At 46.9% G+C, this 18921-nt stretch overlaps 3 protein-coding genes across 4 annotated transcripts in view; all 3 read left to right on the top strand.

Annotated features, from left to right (window-relative positions):
• Positions 1-2370, top strand: part of SYNPR (synaptoporin) — a 196348-nt gene extending 193978 nt beyond the window's left edge. Inside the window, exon 5 of one of the 2 annotated variants that reach the window (XM_083156051.1) lies at positions 1239-2370. In XM_083156051.1, the coding sequence (XP_083012177.1) occupies positions 1239-1544 (306 nt within the window). In that variant the 3' untranslated portion in view covers positions 1545-2370. The remainder of the gene's footprint in view (positions 1-1238) is intronic. The other variant, XM_083156050.1, reaches the window with a different exon arrangement.
• A 7304-nt stretch (positions 2371-9674) lies between these two features.
• SNTN (sentan, cilia apical structure protein) overlaps positions 9675-18921 on the top strand; it is a 73004-nt gene continuing 63757 nt past the window's right edge. Inside the window, exon 1 of the mRNA XM_083158000.1 lies at positions 9675-9795. Coding sequence (XP_083014126.1) covers positions 9785-9795 — 11 coding nt within the window. The 5' untranslated portion in view covers positions 9675-9784. The remainder of the gene's footprint in view (positions 9796-18921) is intronic.
• LOC146026968 (beta-1,3-galactosyltransferase 2-like) overlaps positions 9696-18921 on the top strand; it is a 51578-nt gene continuing 42352 nt past the window's right edge. The window contains exon 1 of the mRNA XM_083157997.1: positions 9696-9795. The gene's annotated coding sequence lies outside the window, so the exon portion shown is untranslated. The remainder of the gene's footprint in view (positions 9796-18921) is intronic.

The raw sequence follows: 18921 nt of genomic DNA, 5'->3' as shown, positions 1-18921 counted from the left end.
CAGACTTACCTATCTCGCTGGTCCCGGCGGCTCCGTTCTTCTTCTGCTGAGGACCACCACAAAATGGCCGCCCCCATACAGCAGACAGTTTCAGAGAACTGTGTGCTATATGGGGGCGGCCATTTTGTGGTGGTTCTCAGCAGAAGAACGGAGCCGCCGGGACCAGCGAGATAGGTAAGTCTGCGGGGGATTGGGGGGGTGTAACTATAGCACCGCAGCCCCCACATGCACAGCGCCCCCCCGCGGTGGCGGGGGCTGCGGTGCTATAGTTACGCCGCTGAGTGTACTGCATCCCCACGCATGGCTCAATCCGCTCGTCATGCTTCTTGGCTCAGTGCCTCGCTACACTTGCCACACTTTTATATTCTCCCTATATGCCCACTGAAGTATGAAAAACAAATCATCATGAATAGCCCATGTCGACCGTTTCCCATGTCGACATTTTGCTTGTGTCGGCCTTTTGTCCAAGCCGACCTAAATCTTGTCGACCTATTCTGTGTCGACTAATAGTGGTTTGGCCTTTTGAGTGTCAAATCAATGACTGCATACCATTTGTACCGCACTGGGCAATCAGATGAAACATCGGAGTGGCACTATGTGTATTTTGGTGGTCACCCCATGAGACAACTGTTGTACACAGGCGCGCTTCTAGAAAGAAGGAGCCCTGTGTACAGACTCTGACTGGGCCCCCTCCTCTCTAGCCAGCAGTGGGTCACTAGGGCACCCTAGCGCTTTCCCAGAATCTACTGCTCATGTGCAGGTCTCCGGGAAAATGGCAGAGTGGCCATTTCCTCAGTGATTTTCTTACGATGCTTGCGATTTCTGCTTTGCTGCTGCTTCCAACATGGGACTCAGGGGGCAAGTATTGAAAAAAAAATGGGTGCAGGGTGTGCGATGTGGGCCCTCCTAGACCCCGGGGGCCCATGTGAACGGCACACACTGTACCCATTATAGCAATGCCAGTGATCGTACAGTACAAACTGGTTTAAAATGTATGTGCTTGGCAAATAGAAAAACTTCCTCTTGGCAAGACCTTCGACAGCTCAGCCTTAGGATCGCACGCTTGAGACACAAGACTGTAATTACACTGAACCCTCGTTGCGGTAAAAAACCCAACAACCTATGAGCAATTGTGTCCAATTGTAATACAGACAAATCTGAATATTTTTGCACACCACTGTATAATAAAAAGTGCTACATGGTTATTAAATTCATCACCTGTTTTTCTTTGCGTCTAGGTCTTTGGTTTCCTGAACTTTATTCTGTGGGCTGGAAACATCTGGTTTGTTTTCAAGGAGACAGGTTGGCACGCTTCTGGGCAGCGATATCCCCAGGAGCCAATCGAAAAACAGTCCGGCAGCCAGTCTTTAAGCCAAGGTGGATACAATCAAGATTCCTATGGACCAACTCCACCCTATAACCAACCGCAGGGAGGGTTTGTACAGCAACCCAACTTTGGACAGCCAGGCGGACCAGGCCAGCAAAACTTTAACCAGGCTCGGTATAACCAAACGGGCCCAACATCTTTTGCCAATCAGATTTAATATGAATATGCAAAAACGTGTTCCACCCCATTGACCACAAACATCTTGACAAGATACTATCAGCAGGAATGACCCAGAGAGTGTGTAACTAGAGGTGACACCAATACTGCTGGTGGATTGGGCTGTTCAGATGCAATTAGGAACTGGTGAAGGTCTATAGTGTACAAACTTTACTGTGTTTTGTGTGTATAATTGTGAGAGCATTTTTGTAAGCCTAGATGTTTTAATATGTGACAAAATCCAAAATCCATTGTACTTACAACAGTATTGTATCCACAAACCCTGCATGCTACATCTCTCCGACAGATGAGTGTTTGCTGTCTCTTTCCTGTTTTTATACACAATTTTTGGCATGATCCTATACTATGGTTTGAGTCTTCTTGCGACATACCAGTGACATGAGATAAATACTGTGTTGTAGCCATATATACTGTACTATAAAATTTTGCAAACGTAAAAAACACTCTTGTCGTTTTTAATTATATCAGTGAGTAAAACTTACAAGGTGCGTTCCCTAACCTACTGTACATGGAAAAAACTGTTAATGGAATTTTGACATATTGTAGACACCTCCGTACTCCTACTGCTGTAAATATCAACTCACTTTTCTCACTTTTACGCATGTGAAGCTGTTAACAAATATCGGTACTTATGTAGTATCTGGGCGCCCGATATTCTGATTGTATGCCTTACCTTAAGGCATACAATCAGATGCGATTAGACGCGATTTTCGGCAAAATCGCATCGCATGCGATGCAATGCGATTTTGCATAGGATTCAATGTTAACAAGGTCCTGTTCATTTCCCCACTATCCAAGTGGGCATAGAGCTGATTTTATATATCGTGGCGAGCGCAGCGAGCCCCGCGAGGGGACGCGGAAAAAAATTGAAGTAATCCGCGTCCCCTCGCGGGGCTCACTGCGCTCGCCACGCTTCGGGCTCGGTGGCTCGCTGCGCTCGCCACGCTTTATAAAATCAACTCTATGCCCACTTGGATAGTGGGGAAATGAACAGGACTATGTTAACATTGAATCCTATGGAAAATCGCATCAGATCGCATGCGATTCGATGCGATTTTTCCGACCCGATTTTAAAATCGGGCGCCCAGATACTACATAAGTACCCAAATATCTCAGATATGTTCTAAGATATTTTGTTTTGTATTCTATTCTTATGATATTTTAGGACAAAAGATGTCAAGTCTTGTAGCTCGTACTGACCTTTCCATCGTCTAGTGTACTGTGATAGACTGTGAGAGTGTGCTGGAACTGGGGACCAAGTATCTGTGGTATATGTTTACAATTTAAATGAAAGATCGTTTTATAGGACATATATCATTTAACACATAATTGCCTAATGTTTGACAGACACCTGTCAGGCTCTAAGCAAGAGTCGATCACCCGTCCTTATAGAGATTCTCTTTCTACTGAAGTGGGCATGGCCATAACTTGATGACTTGGAGGGGACGAATGGAGACGTGCTACTCATTTTTTTTTATCAAGTACATTCTATAAAATGCTAGCTGGAGGCTGATTGGTTGGATTTCTGCTTGAGTTCTTTAATTGGTTTGTTACCTCTCTCCCTCTCTTCCATTAAGCGTCATTGTCACACTTTCCCATAAACTTTGGCTTGAACTGTGGGCGGACGTCCAATCAGTCGGCAAGTTTCGGTTAATAGTGCAAAAATAAAACCTGAAATATTATCTCAAGTGTAACACTGTGCTAAATTAACATTGGGTATTTTTTTTTTTACTGTAGTTGATGCAATACAATGTTGTCGCTCTTTCTCAGAATTGGATGTTGTTGTGTCTGATTTGCATTACTTCATTTAATAATGAAAGCTTGTCATGCTGGGAAATTTCTATGCGTTCAAAGGGGATCTGGTGTACTGCATGAACAATAAAGTTTTTGATCTTGCCAGTGGGTAGGCCACTGATATGTGGGGATTAGGAATATTTTTAAATACACTTAACTATATTTATGAATTTAAGAAAGTCATAATGCATATATAATCAAGTCATTTTTAAGAATTTAAGAGGAGATATTATAGCTGCTGTAATCTACTACCTAGTGCATTGATTTATTGTTCTATTGGCTGTATTTTTTACAGAATACAAGCACAAATGGTGTACTTATTAATATACACATATTATGTAAGCAATTTATGGATCTAAGTGGATAATCTATATTGTAATTGCATTTGACCCAAATAAAGTTGTTGCATAAAATGTAGATTGAGTTCATTGAGATTTTTTCTTTAATTACAAGAAATATAGTTAAAAACTATTATTCTACAGGTAAGCAATATCCAAATGGAGAGATCAGATGTTATCAAATGAAATGCACTGAGAGTCTTATTCACCACGGATTGCTGAAGTGATCCACAGCGCAGTTTCAAGATGGTCACGGAACCTTTTGGTCCTGAATCCCAACCAGAAGCATCCCTGCAAGTGACACAAGGCAATTTGGGCAATTGTTACTGCAACTTCCACCCCTGATTACATTGATGCCTGTGTCCCAGTAATTCCAATGGTAACTTCCAGAATACAGTGCCCACGTAGAAGATAGTAGACTCAGTTAGTGTTAGAGCTTTTGCTATCTACTTATCTGGTACCATATTTCTGAAGATATCACCGGAAATATGGCATCCCTGGCATGGGCCTACATTTTGACTGTCTGTAAATACCCTGTTTTGTTGTATCACTGTCCCCTTTGTAAAGTGCAACCGAATATGCTGCGCTATATAAGAAACTGTTAATAAATAAATAAATAAAATGATAGGTACCTGCTCTGGGTGAAGGGTCACAGAGCACAGGCTGCACCCATTATAGACTCCCACTACTGACTATGTGGCTCAGCAAGTGTTTGATTTCAAGAAAGTTCAGAGAGCACTAGAATGCAACCTGCAAAAAGCAAACCACGAGTTGGGTACCCCGTTCCTCTTAGAACCTCCTACTGCTGTGTCCTGCTCCATGTGGGCACTATACTGCATATCTTTATCCCAAATTCCCAAACATATTGAAATCTGGAACAGCGAGCCAGCAAACACCCCCTCCCCCCCTCCTCTCTCACATATTAGGGAGGCAGTAATGGTATGGGCACCCTTCGACCCCCTCCGACTAGCCCTGGTCCAGATAAGAAATACCCAATCCCCCTTACTCTCAGCCCCACTGAACCCTAAACAGTTATACCCCCATTGTTTGCACTGGATCTTGGGCTGTGGTGCATAAGGTAATGTGTGAATGAAGACTCCAGAGTCTGTTCCTCTTTGTCTACTGATTTGATGGCCAGAAATGCCAACCCTGGCAAGGAGCATCAGATGTGTGCTGGACATTCAGCTGCAATGTCCCTAGTGCCACCTGCATAGGTGTAATTTTTTAGACTTTTTTTCCAGCAGAGATAGTGATCGCTCTTCTGCACCCCCCCCCCCCCCCCAGACTACGCACCCAGTGTGACTGCCGACTGCTCATTACAGTGCATCCAATTGCCCTCATTTTAATGTGATTTCACCCCATATTTGGATATTTTGGTCCGAAGTCCCATGTGGATCCATAGAGAATTAGGCAACTTTGGGGCCATCAAAAGTACGGCATAGGCCATGGGTGGGCAATAAGCGGCCCTCCAGCTGTTGATGAACTACACATCCCAGCATGCTTTGCATCAGTTTCAGCATGGCCAAAGAGCAAAACTAAGGTAAGGCATGCTGGGATGTGTAGTGGAGTATACACCTACCTGTATAAATTGTACAGCTACAGTGGTGCTATAATGCTCTATCAATCTCAATCAAAGTCACCTTCATTTCTAAGATATAGAGTACCTTAGGGACGTTGTTGCAAAGAGAAAAACCAGCACAGAGCACACTCACCAAATATCACAGAGACTTTGTCACCAGAGTAAAAAAGCAAATGGTTATTTACAGTATGTCTTTATTATGAGCTCACAGGTGACTGAGTATTTTAAAATAAGAAAATAATCTCCCAATCATACATCCCAAGCTTTGCTGAGATAGGTATCCCTGTGCTCAATATTCTAATTGACTCCGACCCTCCAGCACAGACTTCTCATACACTGCAGCAGGGCCGGACTGGCCACCCAGCACTACTGGCATAGAGCAGATGGGCCGATGGCCTGATAGGCCATTCTGTCCGCATGTCACACATTTAGACTGGGCTGGCCAAGTATCTCCGCCTCCTGGCGCTCTGCTTACCACCCCCAAGACTTATGGCACACCCCCTTGAGCCTTGACCACGCCCCATTGTCATGTGCGCTTGTGACCATTGTCAGGAGTGTCTAAGAACCCCATTCCGCCTCTTGCAATGCAGTGAAACAGTCACTCTAGAAGGTGCCAGTCATTCTCTGCGCTCAATCTCTTCGAACGGTTTGTACTCACCTCCATTTATTACCGGTATGAAATATATTCCAACAGGCCTTCATTGACTTTACCAGCACAGAATTGCAGTTCTCTCAATAGCATGTTAGCCAAAGTGTAGGTCTGATAAGACCAGATGTTGTCAGTTGGGTGGAAACAGACAACATCCATCGCTTCAGTCCACAAAGCCAGAAAATTACATCCTGGGCACGCCAAATGCTGAACATGGAACAGATGGAGGAAATATTTTTAACACATGTGCAATGTCGGGTGAGTGATTAAGAAAATAATAATCCTTTGTATCATCAGTAATTAAGGACTTGGTACTGATGGACACCAGTAATGGGCTGTTGCCTTGTCACTACAATAGCATGTAATTTCCTGCTGGAACAGGGGAGGGGAGGGAAATAAATATACACAGTTTAAACTTCTTGTAATGCTTCTCAATTATCTTAGTAATGACACTGTCAGATGGCCAATTAACATGAAGAGTGTGAAGCTCCCTATTCATTACTATCCACCAGTGTCAGCATGCCGTACTCAGAATGTACCGGGTCCTGCCAACCGTCTGTGTAATGCTCCACTGGGCTCATCACATGGGGAGAGACAGAAGACACAGGGTGAGATGTATCAAAGCATGGAGAATGATAAATTGGAGATAGATAACCTACCAACCAATCAGCTCCTAAAAGTCTATTATCAAACACAGCCTCAACATTGCAGTTAGTAGCTGATTGGTTGATCTGACCGAGAGGCAGAACTACCATTGGTGCAGCAGGTGCATGGCACCAGGGCCCCTGAGGACTAAGGGGCCCATTGCTTGTATCTGATATCTGTGGGTGCTAGGATCGCCCAGTATGTACAGGCCTTTATTGTGCATAACTCATTAGCCACAATAACATTACGGGGAAATTTACTAAGATGTGTATTCTACTTCCCATGTGATTTTGCTGTGGGCAACCAATGCGAATTGCACAAAAAAAAATAAACTGGTGATTTTTTTAACACACTTCAATTCGCATCCAGATGTTTTCCCATTAAAAAGTATATAATTTAATGGGATGCCATTTCAGGAATACGTTACCAAAAACAGTGCGATCTGTGCAAGGTTTTATCCAAAACAATGTGTAAAAAAAAAAATGGGGTGGGGTTCCCCCTCCTGAGCATAACCAGCCTGGTTTAGAAAAATCACAGGGCAAACCGACTTTTTTAAAACCAGCACCAAGCTCAAGGGCCGGACCTGGTTGCCAAAATACTGGGGGACAAAACGAGCAGGGGTCCCCCGTATTTCAAGAACCAGCACCGGGCCCAACCAGCCAGTAGGGTAATGCCACAGACGGTGGGAGACTTTTTATACAAGCCCCCCCCCCTTCCGGCCAAAGCATTTACCCCCTGACAGTTCAGCCTGGGCAGGGATCCTGGGGAAGTGGGGATCCCCCCCATGAAGGCGTCCCCCCTCCATAACTTACCTGCCCAGACTGAAGCCCGGGGATGTCCCCAATGCCCCTTGGGTTTTTGAAGCCAGGTCCGACTCCTGATTGGCCACTACGTGCCGGTAGGCGGCCAACAGTGATATTCGGGGGAGTAACATAACAGTAACTCCAAAGCGAAGACCGGTGAGGTGCTGCGGGTCCCCCCTCCCTCCCTGCACCCTCACACGGCTGTGTGAGGGCTCCGTTTCCTCCTCCCTGCACTCGGAAGCTGTGCAGGGAGGAGGAGATCACTGGCCCGGGCAGCACTGCAGGAGGCTGCCCGGACACAGGTAAGGGGGGGTGCGCCGCGAACCGGCGGGGGGCGCGCGGGGCGGCGGGGGACGCGAAGGTAAGCCCATAGGCTTCCATGGGGTTACGCCATCTAGAACTGGCGTAACCCCTCGCAGTAAAGCCCCGGCAGTGAGGCTTTGCTGCATATCAAAATGCGGTAAAAACCCCGAAAACGGGGGTTTTACGGCATTTTTAGTTTAGTGAATCTCGCCCTATGTGTCATAAGTATATGCTTTGTATTATTAGAATCATTTTTACTATTTTTTTATTAGCTTAGGAGGCACCAAGTGCAGTGCCTCCCGCTGTCACAGACACAGGGAGCGGGCAGTGGGCAGGGCTGAGAACCGAGCTGTATATATATATATATATATATATATATATATATATATATATATATATAGCAGTGCCTCTGTGACAGGGACGTTCTTTCTGCCTATATGAAAGCACGCCCCCTTTCACCGAGGCAGAAGTGATTGGGCACAGTGGTGCTGTCTCAGTGACAGGGGAAGCTTTCATAAAGGCAGAAAGAACCATGGCTCTTCTATCGGTGAGGTGCTGCTTATAGCACAGTGACATTTTTAAAGGTGGACGAGCCGTGCAACCGTTGCACAGCTCGTCTGCTGACTTGCATTGCCGTGGGTGGGGAGCGAAGCTGGGCCGAGCCGAGCCGCCAGCTCCCGCTGTTATCTGGCCACCAGGCACCGGCACATGCTCTGCTCCCCTTTATTGTACGAGGTCTCTCTTCTGCCTCCCGCCCGGTGCTCTTGTTCTGTGTCTGGGTTCCTGTCCTGGGACGCTGCAGTCACTGCTGCCAGGATGTCTGCTGCCTGGGTATCCATGTAAGCGTAATTTGTGTTCGGCACTTGTGGAGGCTGTGTTTTTTAAAAGTGGCATAGGTGTTTATTTGTGTGTGAGTTAAGGGACAGACAGACATATGTGTTTGTATTGTGACAGAGGTGTGTATCTGTGTTTGTGTAAAGTGACAGGCGTGTGTTTGTGTAAAGTGACAGAGGTGTGTACTGTTTTTTGTGTGTTTGTGTAAAATTAGTGTGTTTTTTTATTTAAGTATATTGGCCCAATGTACTGGCCTCTGAGTTCAGTGGCTGTGTGGGGTGCTGGCTGAACTCAGAGGTTCTTTTAAAGAGGCAGACATTTACAAGGCAAAACCATGCATTGTAAATGATTCCCCTTTTAAAAAAAACCTCAGAGTTTGACCGTCACCCCGCACAGCCACTGAACTCAGAGGCTAGTACATTGGCTAGCACACAGCCAATACTGTATACTTCATTTAAAAATATACTTATTTTACACAAACACACAGAAACCATATACACCTCTGTCACTTTACACAAATGCACACCTCTGTCTCAACACAAACAAACAAGTCTGTCCCTTAAGAGGCTAGTTGGTACATTTGGCTGCGTGTTTTTTTTTTTAAGTGAAAAGGTATGTGGGCAGACCCCATGGTGGCTTAGTGGAGCCAGTGACGACGGGTCTGTGGTGAGCGCTGGGTCCAGCTTGCTTCTGTGCTGACAGGCAGGAGCTGCTCTGCCAGGTCTCGGCTGCTTATGCAGGGGGCAGCTACCGCACCTGCCTGTCAGCGCAGAAACATCCCGAACCCAATGCTCCCCACAGAGCCTGGCGGCACTGGCTCCACCAAGCCAGTGCCTCACCAACCACAAACCTCACTGCACGTCACTGGTTAGGGGAAATCAGGGAGATTGCTGGAATCATCAGGGAGAGGGGGAGATTGCTATTATTTCAGAGAGTCTCCTGCAGAATGCAGGTGGGTATTCAACTATGCAACACACATACATTCATTACCAGTAGGAAATTATTATAACTGTAAAACAATATCCCAAGTGCAGACATTGTGTTACACTGTCTCATTCCATAAAGAGAACTAAATAAACATTACAATATAATTAATGTGCTCAGTAGGTTTTGTTTGCTCAGTGCTGCTTGCATCAGAAGTTGCTTAGCAAAACTGCCCTGTCAACAATAATCTGCCAGAAACACTTGTAGGGTGAGGATCACTTATGAATTATTCTCCTACTGCAAGAAGAATTTACCGTAGACCCTAGAGAAACCTTCGTCGTTCGCTGAAACATGCCAAAGAGGTAATATAGAGAATAATGCATTATTGTGGGCACTGATCCGACAGCTCTGCTCAGTGTTCCTGTCTGAGTAACTTATTTGTAGGCACCTACAGGACTAATCCAATGTTTCATTCCCAACAGGAGACTAAGCCGCAACTAATATCCAATAATTGATTATATATAAAATCTCTCATCCATGAACACAAATTATGGCAATAGACGAAAAAAAATTAAAAATTAGAGGGTAATTTAAATAACTGTTTAAAGGAACATTATTTATAAGGGAAAGATATCTTGGGGGCAATTTAATAAGATAAGAGATTCAGAAAGTGAGAGATTTGGTAAGAAATCTCCAATTTTTTTTAAAGCGGCAATCATTTACATGGCAAAGCCAGTTCGATTTTGCTGTGTAAATGATTGCCGCTTAAAAAAAAATGGAGATTTCTTACCAAATCTCTCACTTTCTGAATCTCTCATTCTATTAAATTTCACCCCTTGTTTCAGAGCACCAACATTTTATCTACGTTTTCTTATTATAGGGGACAATTACTAAGACATGGAGAGTTAACAAGAGGAGAAAAATAAAGTCCCAATTAGCCCACAATTGTCATGTTACAGGATGTGTTTGAAAATTACAGTTAGGAGCCAATTGGCTGGTACTTTATCCCTTTGCGGGCTTCGTATATTTGGCGTTATATACACACACAGCATATAATGTCCTGCTTACCTGCATGCCTTGCATTTTAAGCCAAGGAAGTAAGTAAGCCTTCCAGAGCCTTCATTAATAGGGTAGTACTCTTAAAAAAAAACTTTTTTTTTTAATTGTTCTTTATTATTTGAGGTGGAATTCTGCTTTCAAAAGGAATGTTGGTGTGTTTAAACTTTATTGTCTACGCTACATTTATTCATTGTGGTTTTGGTAGATACTACCAAAAATGACGTATCATTCCCAGCCCCCAGAGTGGGCAAGTCTCCCAGCCAGTGCCACTGGCCTGCAGGGCAGCCATCAGGGGGGGACTGTGGGGACTCCAGTCCCGGCCCCAGACAGAAAGGTGACCTAGGACTGTAGTCTATAAAGTATAATTTGTCATGATCAAAGAACAAGTTTCTCTTAAAGCAATGTAGAGGTTGAGTAGTGCAGCCAGTGCTGCAGACACTGGTCTCACCAGGCATTTATTTATTTATTTTATTTATTTATTAACAGTTTCTTATATAGCGCACACATATTCCGCAGCGCTTTACAGAGTATAGTTGAACAATCACATCAGTCCCTGCCCCAGAGGAGCTTACAATCTATATTCCCTACCACATGTACACGCACACACATATTCTGCAGCGCTTTTACAGAGTATAGTGGAACATTCACATCAGTCCATTCCCACCATGGCCCTAACTGTGCGGAGTTTGTATATTTTCCCTTTGCTTGCGTGGGTTTCCTCCGGGTACTCCAGTTTCCTCCCACATTCCAAAAATATACTGGTAGGTCAATTGCTGCTGCTATAATGTATGTATATGGTGACATGCTGCTGCTATAATGTATGTATATGGTGCCATGCTGCTATAATGTATGTATATGGTGACATGCTGCTGCTATAATGTATGTATATGGTGACATGCTGCTGCTATAATGTATGTATATGGTGACATGCTGCTGCTATAATGTATGTATATGGTGACATGCTGCTGCTATAATGTATGTACATGGTGACATGCTGCTGCTATAATGTATGTATATGGTGACATGCTGCTGTTATAATATATGTATATGGTGACATGCTCCTATAATGTATGTATATGGTGCCATGCTGCTATAATGTATGTATATGGTGACATGCTGCTATAATGTATGTATATGGTGCCATGCTGCTGCTATAATGTATGTATATGGTGACATGCTGCTATAATGTATGTATATGGTGACATGCTGCTGCTATAATGTATGTATATGGTGACATGCTGCTATAATGTATGTATATGGTGCCATGCTGCTATAATGTATGTATATGGTGCCATGCTGCTATAATGTATGTATATGGTGACATGCTGCTATAATGTATGTATATGGTGCCATGCTGCTGCTATAATGTATGTATATGGTGACATGCTGCTGCTATAATGTATGTATATGGTGACATGCTGCTATAATGTATGTATATGGTGACATGCTGCTATAATGTATGTATATGGTGACATGCTGCTGCAATATAATGTATGTATATGGTGACATGCTGCTGCTATAATGTATGTATATGGGGACATGCTGCTATATAATGTATGTATATGGTGACATGCTGCTGCTATAATGTATGTATATGGTGACATGCTGCTATATAATGTATGTATATGGTGACATGCTGCTGCTATAATGTATGTATATGGTGACATGCTGCTGCTATAATGTATGTATATGGTGACATGCTGCTATAATGTATGTATATGGTGACATGCTGCTATAATGTATGTATATGGTGACATGCTGCTATAATGTATGTATATGGGGACATGCTGCTATAATGTATGTATATGGTGACATGCTGCTGCTATAATGTATGTATATGGTGACATGCTGCTGTTATAATATATGTATATGGTGACATGCTGCTATAATGTATGTATATGGTGACATGCTGCTATAATGTATGTATATGGTGACATGCTGCTATAATGTATGTATATGGTGACATGCTGCTGCAATATAATGTATGTATATGGTGACATGCTGCTGCTATAATGTATGTATATGGGGACATGCTGCTATAATGTATGTATATGGTGACATGCTGCTGATATAATGTATGTATATGGTGACATGCTGCTATATAATGTATGTATATGGTGACATGCTGCTGCTATAATGTATGTATATGGTGACATGCTGCTGCTATAATGTATGTATATGGTGACATGCTGCTATAATGTATGTATATGGTGACATGCTGCTATATAATGTATGTATATGGTGCCATGCTGCTATAATGTATGTATATGGTGACATGCTGCTATAATGTATGTATATGGTGACATGCTGCTATATAATGTATGTATATGGTGCCATGCTGCTATAATGTATGTATATGCAGGGCAGCCGAGAGGAATGCCGGGCCCCGGTAAAATTTTGAGGGCGTGGCCTAAGTGTGTGTGTGGCGTGGGCACCTCCCACACTTAGGTGGCCTAAGTGGCGCCCCCACAATGTTTAGAGGAGGGTGAAAGAAAACTCTAAAAACTGTGAACTCAGCAGCAGCACACACCTACAGCATGTGCGGTGCTGACAGCAGGCTCAGCATGACCTCTCACGCTGTCATTGAGACACTCATGCTGAGCCTGCTGTCAGCACAGCACATGCTGTAGAAGTGTGTGCTACTGTTGCTACCTGGGAGGGACGGAGGGGGAAAGGAGGGGTCGGACCAGGGCCCCTGCGGGGCCCCTTCAGCAAGCCTGGGCCTGGGTAATTAGTACCCTCTCCCCCCCTCTCTCGGCTCCCCTGTGTATATGGTGACATGCTGCTATAATGTATGTATATGGTGACATGCTGCTATAATGTATGTATATGGTGACATGCTGCTATAATGTATGTATATGGTGACATGCTGCTGCTATAATGTATGTATATGGTGACATGCTGCTATAATGTATGCATATGGTGATATGCTGCTATAATGTATGTTTATGGTGACATGCTGCTGCTATAATGTATGTATATGGTGATATGCTGCTATAATGTATGTATATGGTGCCATGCTGATGCTATAATGTATGTATATGGTGCCATGCTGCTATAATGTATGTATATGGTGAGATGCTGCTATAATGTATGTATATGGTAACATGCTGCTATAATGTATGTATATGGTGACATGCTGCTATAATGTATGTATATGGTGACATGCTGCTATAATGTATGTATATGGTGATATGCTGCTATAATGTATGTTTATGGTGACATGCTGCTGCTATAATGTATGTATATGGTGAGATGCTGCTATAATGTATGTATATGGTGAGATGCTGCTATAATGTATGTATATGGTGATATGCTGCTATAATGTATGTTTATGGTGACATACTGCTGCTATAATGTATGTATATGGTAGCATGCTGCTATAATGTATGTATATGGTGACATTCTGCTATAATGTATGTGTAAGCCCCAGGAAAGAAGGGGTTAATGAAAGCCCGGCAAGTACCCTCCTGCGCGTGCGGTGTTAATGCACCCTGACCCGGCGCTGCGTGAGTGACAGGGAAGGAGACTAACTGGATTGGAGGGGACCAGGAGGAAGAGGCAGGCTGCAGAAGAGGAGGGGTTCCTGGAGAAGGACAGGAGGAAGGAGCAGCGTGGAAGAAACTGAAGCGGGAGACCGGCACCACGAGCAGCTTGAAGACACGAGCCGGAGGAGAGCCGCAGAGAGAGACGGGTGACGTCACGGTGACCCCCGCCGACCCCGGTAAGGAGACGAGAGATGCGGCGTGCATAGAGTGCCGCAGGCAGCCGGGCTACACAGCGATGCAAGGAGCTGTGATCCCCGCTGACCCCCACAGTGAATAGCCGCACACACCGCACGACCAGCCCTGTGACCCCCGCTGACCCCCACAGTGAATAGCCGCACACACCGCGCGGCCAGCCCCGTGACCCCCGCCGACCTCCCCGAGTGTTAGCACCGCCGGCCACGCACTTAGGGGGCTAGAGAGGGAAGAACCCCTAAGTGCCCAGCATCCAATAGCCGCATCCAAACTGCGGGAGGGTGGTGACCCCGATGACCCCTCTACCTAGCAGCCACCCACAGAATGGAGGGAAGAATACACTGCACATCAGCAGCACAGGGAGACCGAGCTGAGGGTCCCAGCGTGACCGGCCTTGTTTGGAGGAAGAGAGAGTAAAGGAAAGAATCCAGCTGTCCCAGCAGGGGTGCCAGACCCACAGCCCATCTCCAGCGTAACCAGCCACTGCCCTGCAGCAGAAGCAGCCGACCGTCTGCCGCGACCCAGTGTGACCTACCTAATCGTGAGTCTGCCCATGGGGCAATTAATGCTAAAAGTTCCCTGGTACCAAGAGGATAGAACCAGTACAGGGAGGCCTCTTTATCGTAGTATTGACTGTGTAGCCTGACAGACCTTTTGGCTAGTTAAATCGATCCATTGGGTACTGCTTTTCTGTTAAATACTAGCTGGGACATTATTCGGCTACCCTGGTAAGGAAACAAATGAAACTATAAGGGCCGCGGAGGCCTCCTTGCCGTGCGGGGTTTGCTGTCTGCTAGTTAACCCTTCCAGAGTAAGGGAGAGACTTCTATTGGAGTAACACTGCCAACCGGTGACTGAAGGACCAAACTGCATCCTTGTATAGGATTTACCTGAAAAGCAACTGATTACTTTAAGTCCTATGCATAGGCCCTTGTCGGGACTGACCGGTCTTATCAATAGAAAGTGTACCCGGGTACTTAGGGTTAGACACGTATTATTGTGACGTAATGTGCTATATGTCATGAACCTGACTTGGTTCACAGTTATTTCCTGAGGTTTCTATGCCTGATTGTTTCCTAGCTGCTGCTGTTGCAGCTGCTCTGCATTTTCAGTGATTAGAACTCCTGTGAAGCTCCCTGAGTTCAGCACCAGTCACATGATCCCAGGCAGGGCCGTCTTAACATTAGGAAGGGCCCCTGGGCAACCTAGTTCACTGGACCCGCCCCCCCCCCCCCCCCCCCCCCAAATTAGTTTGCCCAGGAGCCCACAGTCACCTCCCCATCCCTCACCTCTCTGGCTCCGTGCGGCAGCCAGTCAGCTTCCGGCGGCCGGGGATCCGATCATCTTCGCTGGGGGATCCGGGCAGCGGGATCAGGGCAGCGGCGGTAGCTAGGAGCCTGCCCTGAAGTGGCAAAGCGCTATTAACTGGCGGGGCGGGAAGCGCTGTTGCATTTGAAAAGACTGGCCAGACGCTGATTGGCTGAATTCAGCCAATCAGCATTCAGAGAGTCATTTTAAATGCAGCAGCGCTTCTCGCCCCCCCCTGCCGGCAAATAGCGCTTCGCCGCTTCGGGCTCCTAGCTACCGCCACCGATGCCCTGATCCCCCTGCCGGATCACCCAGTGAGGGTGATCAGAACCACGGCACACGGACCCCCGAAATTTAATTCACTGCTAGCTAGGAGGTGAAGCGCTATTTGCCGGCGGGGTGGGAAGCGCTGTTGCCTTTTCAAAGACTGGCCGGATGCTGATTTTCTGAATTCAGCCAATCAGCGTCCGGCCAGTCTATTCAAATGCAACAGCGCTTCCCGCCCCGCCGGCAAATAGAGCTTCGCCGAATCAGGCTTCTAGCTACCGCCACCGCCCTGATCCCCCTGCCCGGATCCCCCAGCGAGGGTGAGCGGATTCCCGGACCCCGGCCACCATCTTTCCCATTGGGCTGGGCCGGGGGCCCCTAGGTCCTAGGGCCCCCGGGCAACTGCCCATCGTGCCCAATGGGAAAGACGGCACTGATCCCAGGCATAGGCGTGCGCAGCCCATTTTATTAGTGGGTGCACAATTGGAGGGGCTTTTCTATCACCGCCTAATGGGCGTGTCTATCACCGCCTACTGGGCGTGTCTATCACCGCCTACTGGGCATCAATGCATACAAACTAAATTTTTGTACTGTGTCATGGGGGATGCATGCAAGAGCGCACATCGCATTGCATGGTAAAAATGCACCATGCACGGGCACCTATAGTCCATCAGTGTTTGTTTCAATATATTCCACCCTTGGCCCTCTCTCAGTGACTGCTGCAGTAGCTCCATCGGACCACGGCAGTAAAATCAGTCAGTACTCTATGTGCATGTCAGTTTCACATTCATTTTCAAGTTAAATGCTAATTTTTTTCCTCACCAAGCAAAGAATAAATACCTAACCTAGCTTGCTTCCTCCTAGGAGGAACACTGGCTGCCTGCAGGTCAGGACTCACGCTGGCTCCTGCTCAGCGTGGATATCACTGCCTCTGCCTGGCCTGCCTGTGGCGCGCGTGCTGCTGACTCTCAGAGGCAGTAAAAGGACAGGAGTGCGGGCAGGAGTACGGGTGCGTGCTGTGACGTCACCGCGTTGTGCACGCTAGCCTGTGATGTCTACAGAGGCGGGGTCGGGGGCTGACTTGAATGGAGCCCACGGCCCAGCCAGCGCTTCAGGACTAGGCACAACCGGCCGTCGTGTTATGTTTCTACTGCGGGCTGGAGACCAGCGGCGACAGGCAAGTAATGCAGTCCTGACCGCCGCCGGCTAACGGGTGCTGCTGCAAATTTTGTGTGCAATCGCGTGGGGGGTGCCGGCGGGCATTAGGAGGTGCCTGTGCACCCCCGGCACCCCCCGTGCGCACGCCTATGATCCCAGGTAACTCAAGGCATACTTCCTGGTTCTGTCTGCTGCTGCAAGCTGCAGACAATCATGCAATCACCTGGAGGAATACATACCTCCCAACTTTTCATGTTAAGAAATAGGGACACTTGCGCGGCGAAGCCGCGCGAGCGCCCGAAAAGGGGGCGTGGCGTATGCAAATGAGGGCGCGGCTTATGCTAATTAGCCGCGACCTCATTTTCATACGAGAATAGACGCTGTGCGCATGCGCACAGCATCTATTCTACTACATTGGGGGGTCTCCCAACTGCCACCCCCCGCAGCGGGACAATGCCTGCCGCGGGTGGGACGTCGGGACAGGACCCGAAAATCGGGACTGTCCCGACGGAATCGTGACAGTTGGGAGGTATGGGAATATAAGCCAGCTTCCCAGAGTCCTCCTTGCCTTGAACAAATGTTCATTCTGCTTCCTGTGTGGTTACCCCAGAGACAGAGAGTTCCAAGGCTCCTGGCTAGCCTGTCTCCAGCGATACCGTCTCCAAGTGTCCTGCTGCTACTTACCTGGTTCCGTTCATCTCCAGAGACTCCTGCTAATACCATCCCTGCGGTCGAGTATCAGGTGTCTCGCTGAGCACCTCTCTGGCTCTTAAGCCAGTTACCAATATCAGTGACTTTCACCATCTTGTCCTGATCCTGTCGACAGTCCCCGTCAACACCTGGGTTGGCTCACTGTTATTGTGCTCCATAGAGACTATTACATCTCCGTCGACATCCCTGATGTCCATCAGTTGCTGCATTCAAGTATTGTCGCATATACACCTGTTGCCGACATCCCGTGTCGACTATATACTAAAGTACCTCCAGAGACTCTGTTACACTTTCCTGGTTATCTACATCGTGTACTGACGACTCCCAGGTCGTCACCTCCAGCTTCCAGGCCGTCCTGCAGCTCCCAGGCTCCCAACTGTCATCACCGGCTCCCAGGCCGTCCCGCAGCTCCCAGGCTGCCAACTACAACCCCGGCTCTCAGGCCATTCTGCAGCTCCCAGGCTGCCAACTCTCATCACCGGCTTCCAGGCCGTCTCGCAGCTTCCAGGTTGCCAACTATCACCTCCGGCTCCCAGGCCGTCCCACAGCTCCCAGGCTGTCTACTATGATCCCCGGCTCTCAGGCCATCTCCAAAGACATTCTCTCATATCTCCTGTGTCCTCACTCCCAGCCTGCGTCCAGAGGACCAGGGCAGGGGCCGCGACCTGCTTGTCAGACGCAGCCAAGTCCATAGTTCCTTGCGGGACTCCCTGGTGAATACCGCTGGCAAGTTAGACTCCGCGCCCCTGCTTCTGGTCTCCGCCAACCCTCTGTGCCCGGGTCCCCAGTGCATGTAACATATCAAGCCTACTATATTCTGCTACCCAGCGCCCTCCACTGGTCCACCACGGTCACAGCCGAGAACACAAGAAACCCCGGTGCTGACACTAGTTATTCGTTAATGTAACTCCATAGTCTTTGGGTGGTACGTCACCGTGGTTCATGCATTATTGAGTGTGTTAATGCTGTTTTTGCATAGAGTAAGGTATACTGCCTTTATTGTATTGTGATGTTGTGAAAATATGGTTAAGTCATTACGTGAAAGAGGTTGACGGTCTCAGTGACCGGTTTTAGAATAAAAGGTCAACCTAATCCTGTTGTCGATTGTTCTGTGTCCATTCCTGCATCACGAGAAGACTCCAGACTTAAGTCCGTGGGACCGGGGAAGCACGACCCTCACCGCATCCATAAAGTAACCCCTTCCAGGTGTTCACATATGTATATGGTGACATGCTGCTGCTATAA

This window comes from Crinia signifera, chromosome 8, assembly GCF_055691185.1.
Source record: "Crinia signifera chromosome 8, ASM5569118v1, whole genome shotgun sequence".
In the NCBI taxonomy this organism is placed as follows: domain Eukaryota; kingdom Metazoa; phylum Chordata; class Amphibia; order Anura; family Myobatrachidae; genus Crinia; species Crinia signifera.
Note: the sequence above shows the minus strand (reverse complement) of the source record. Positions and strands in the feature narration are given on the sequence as shown.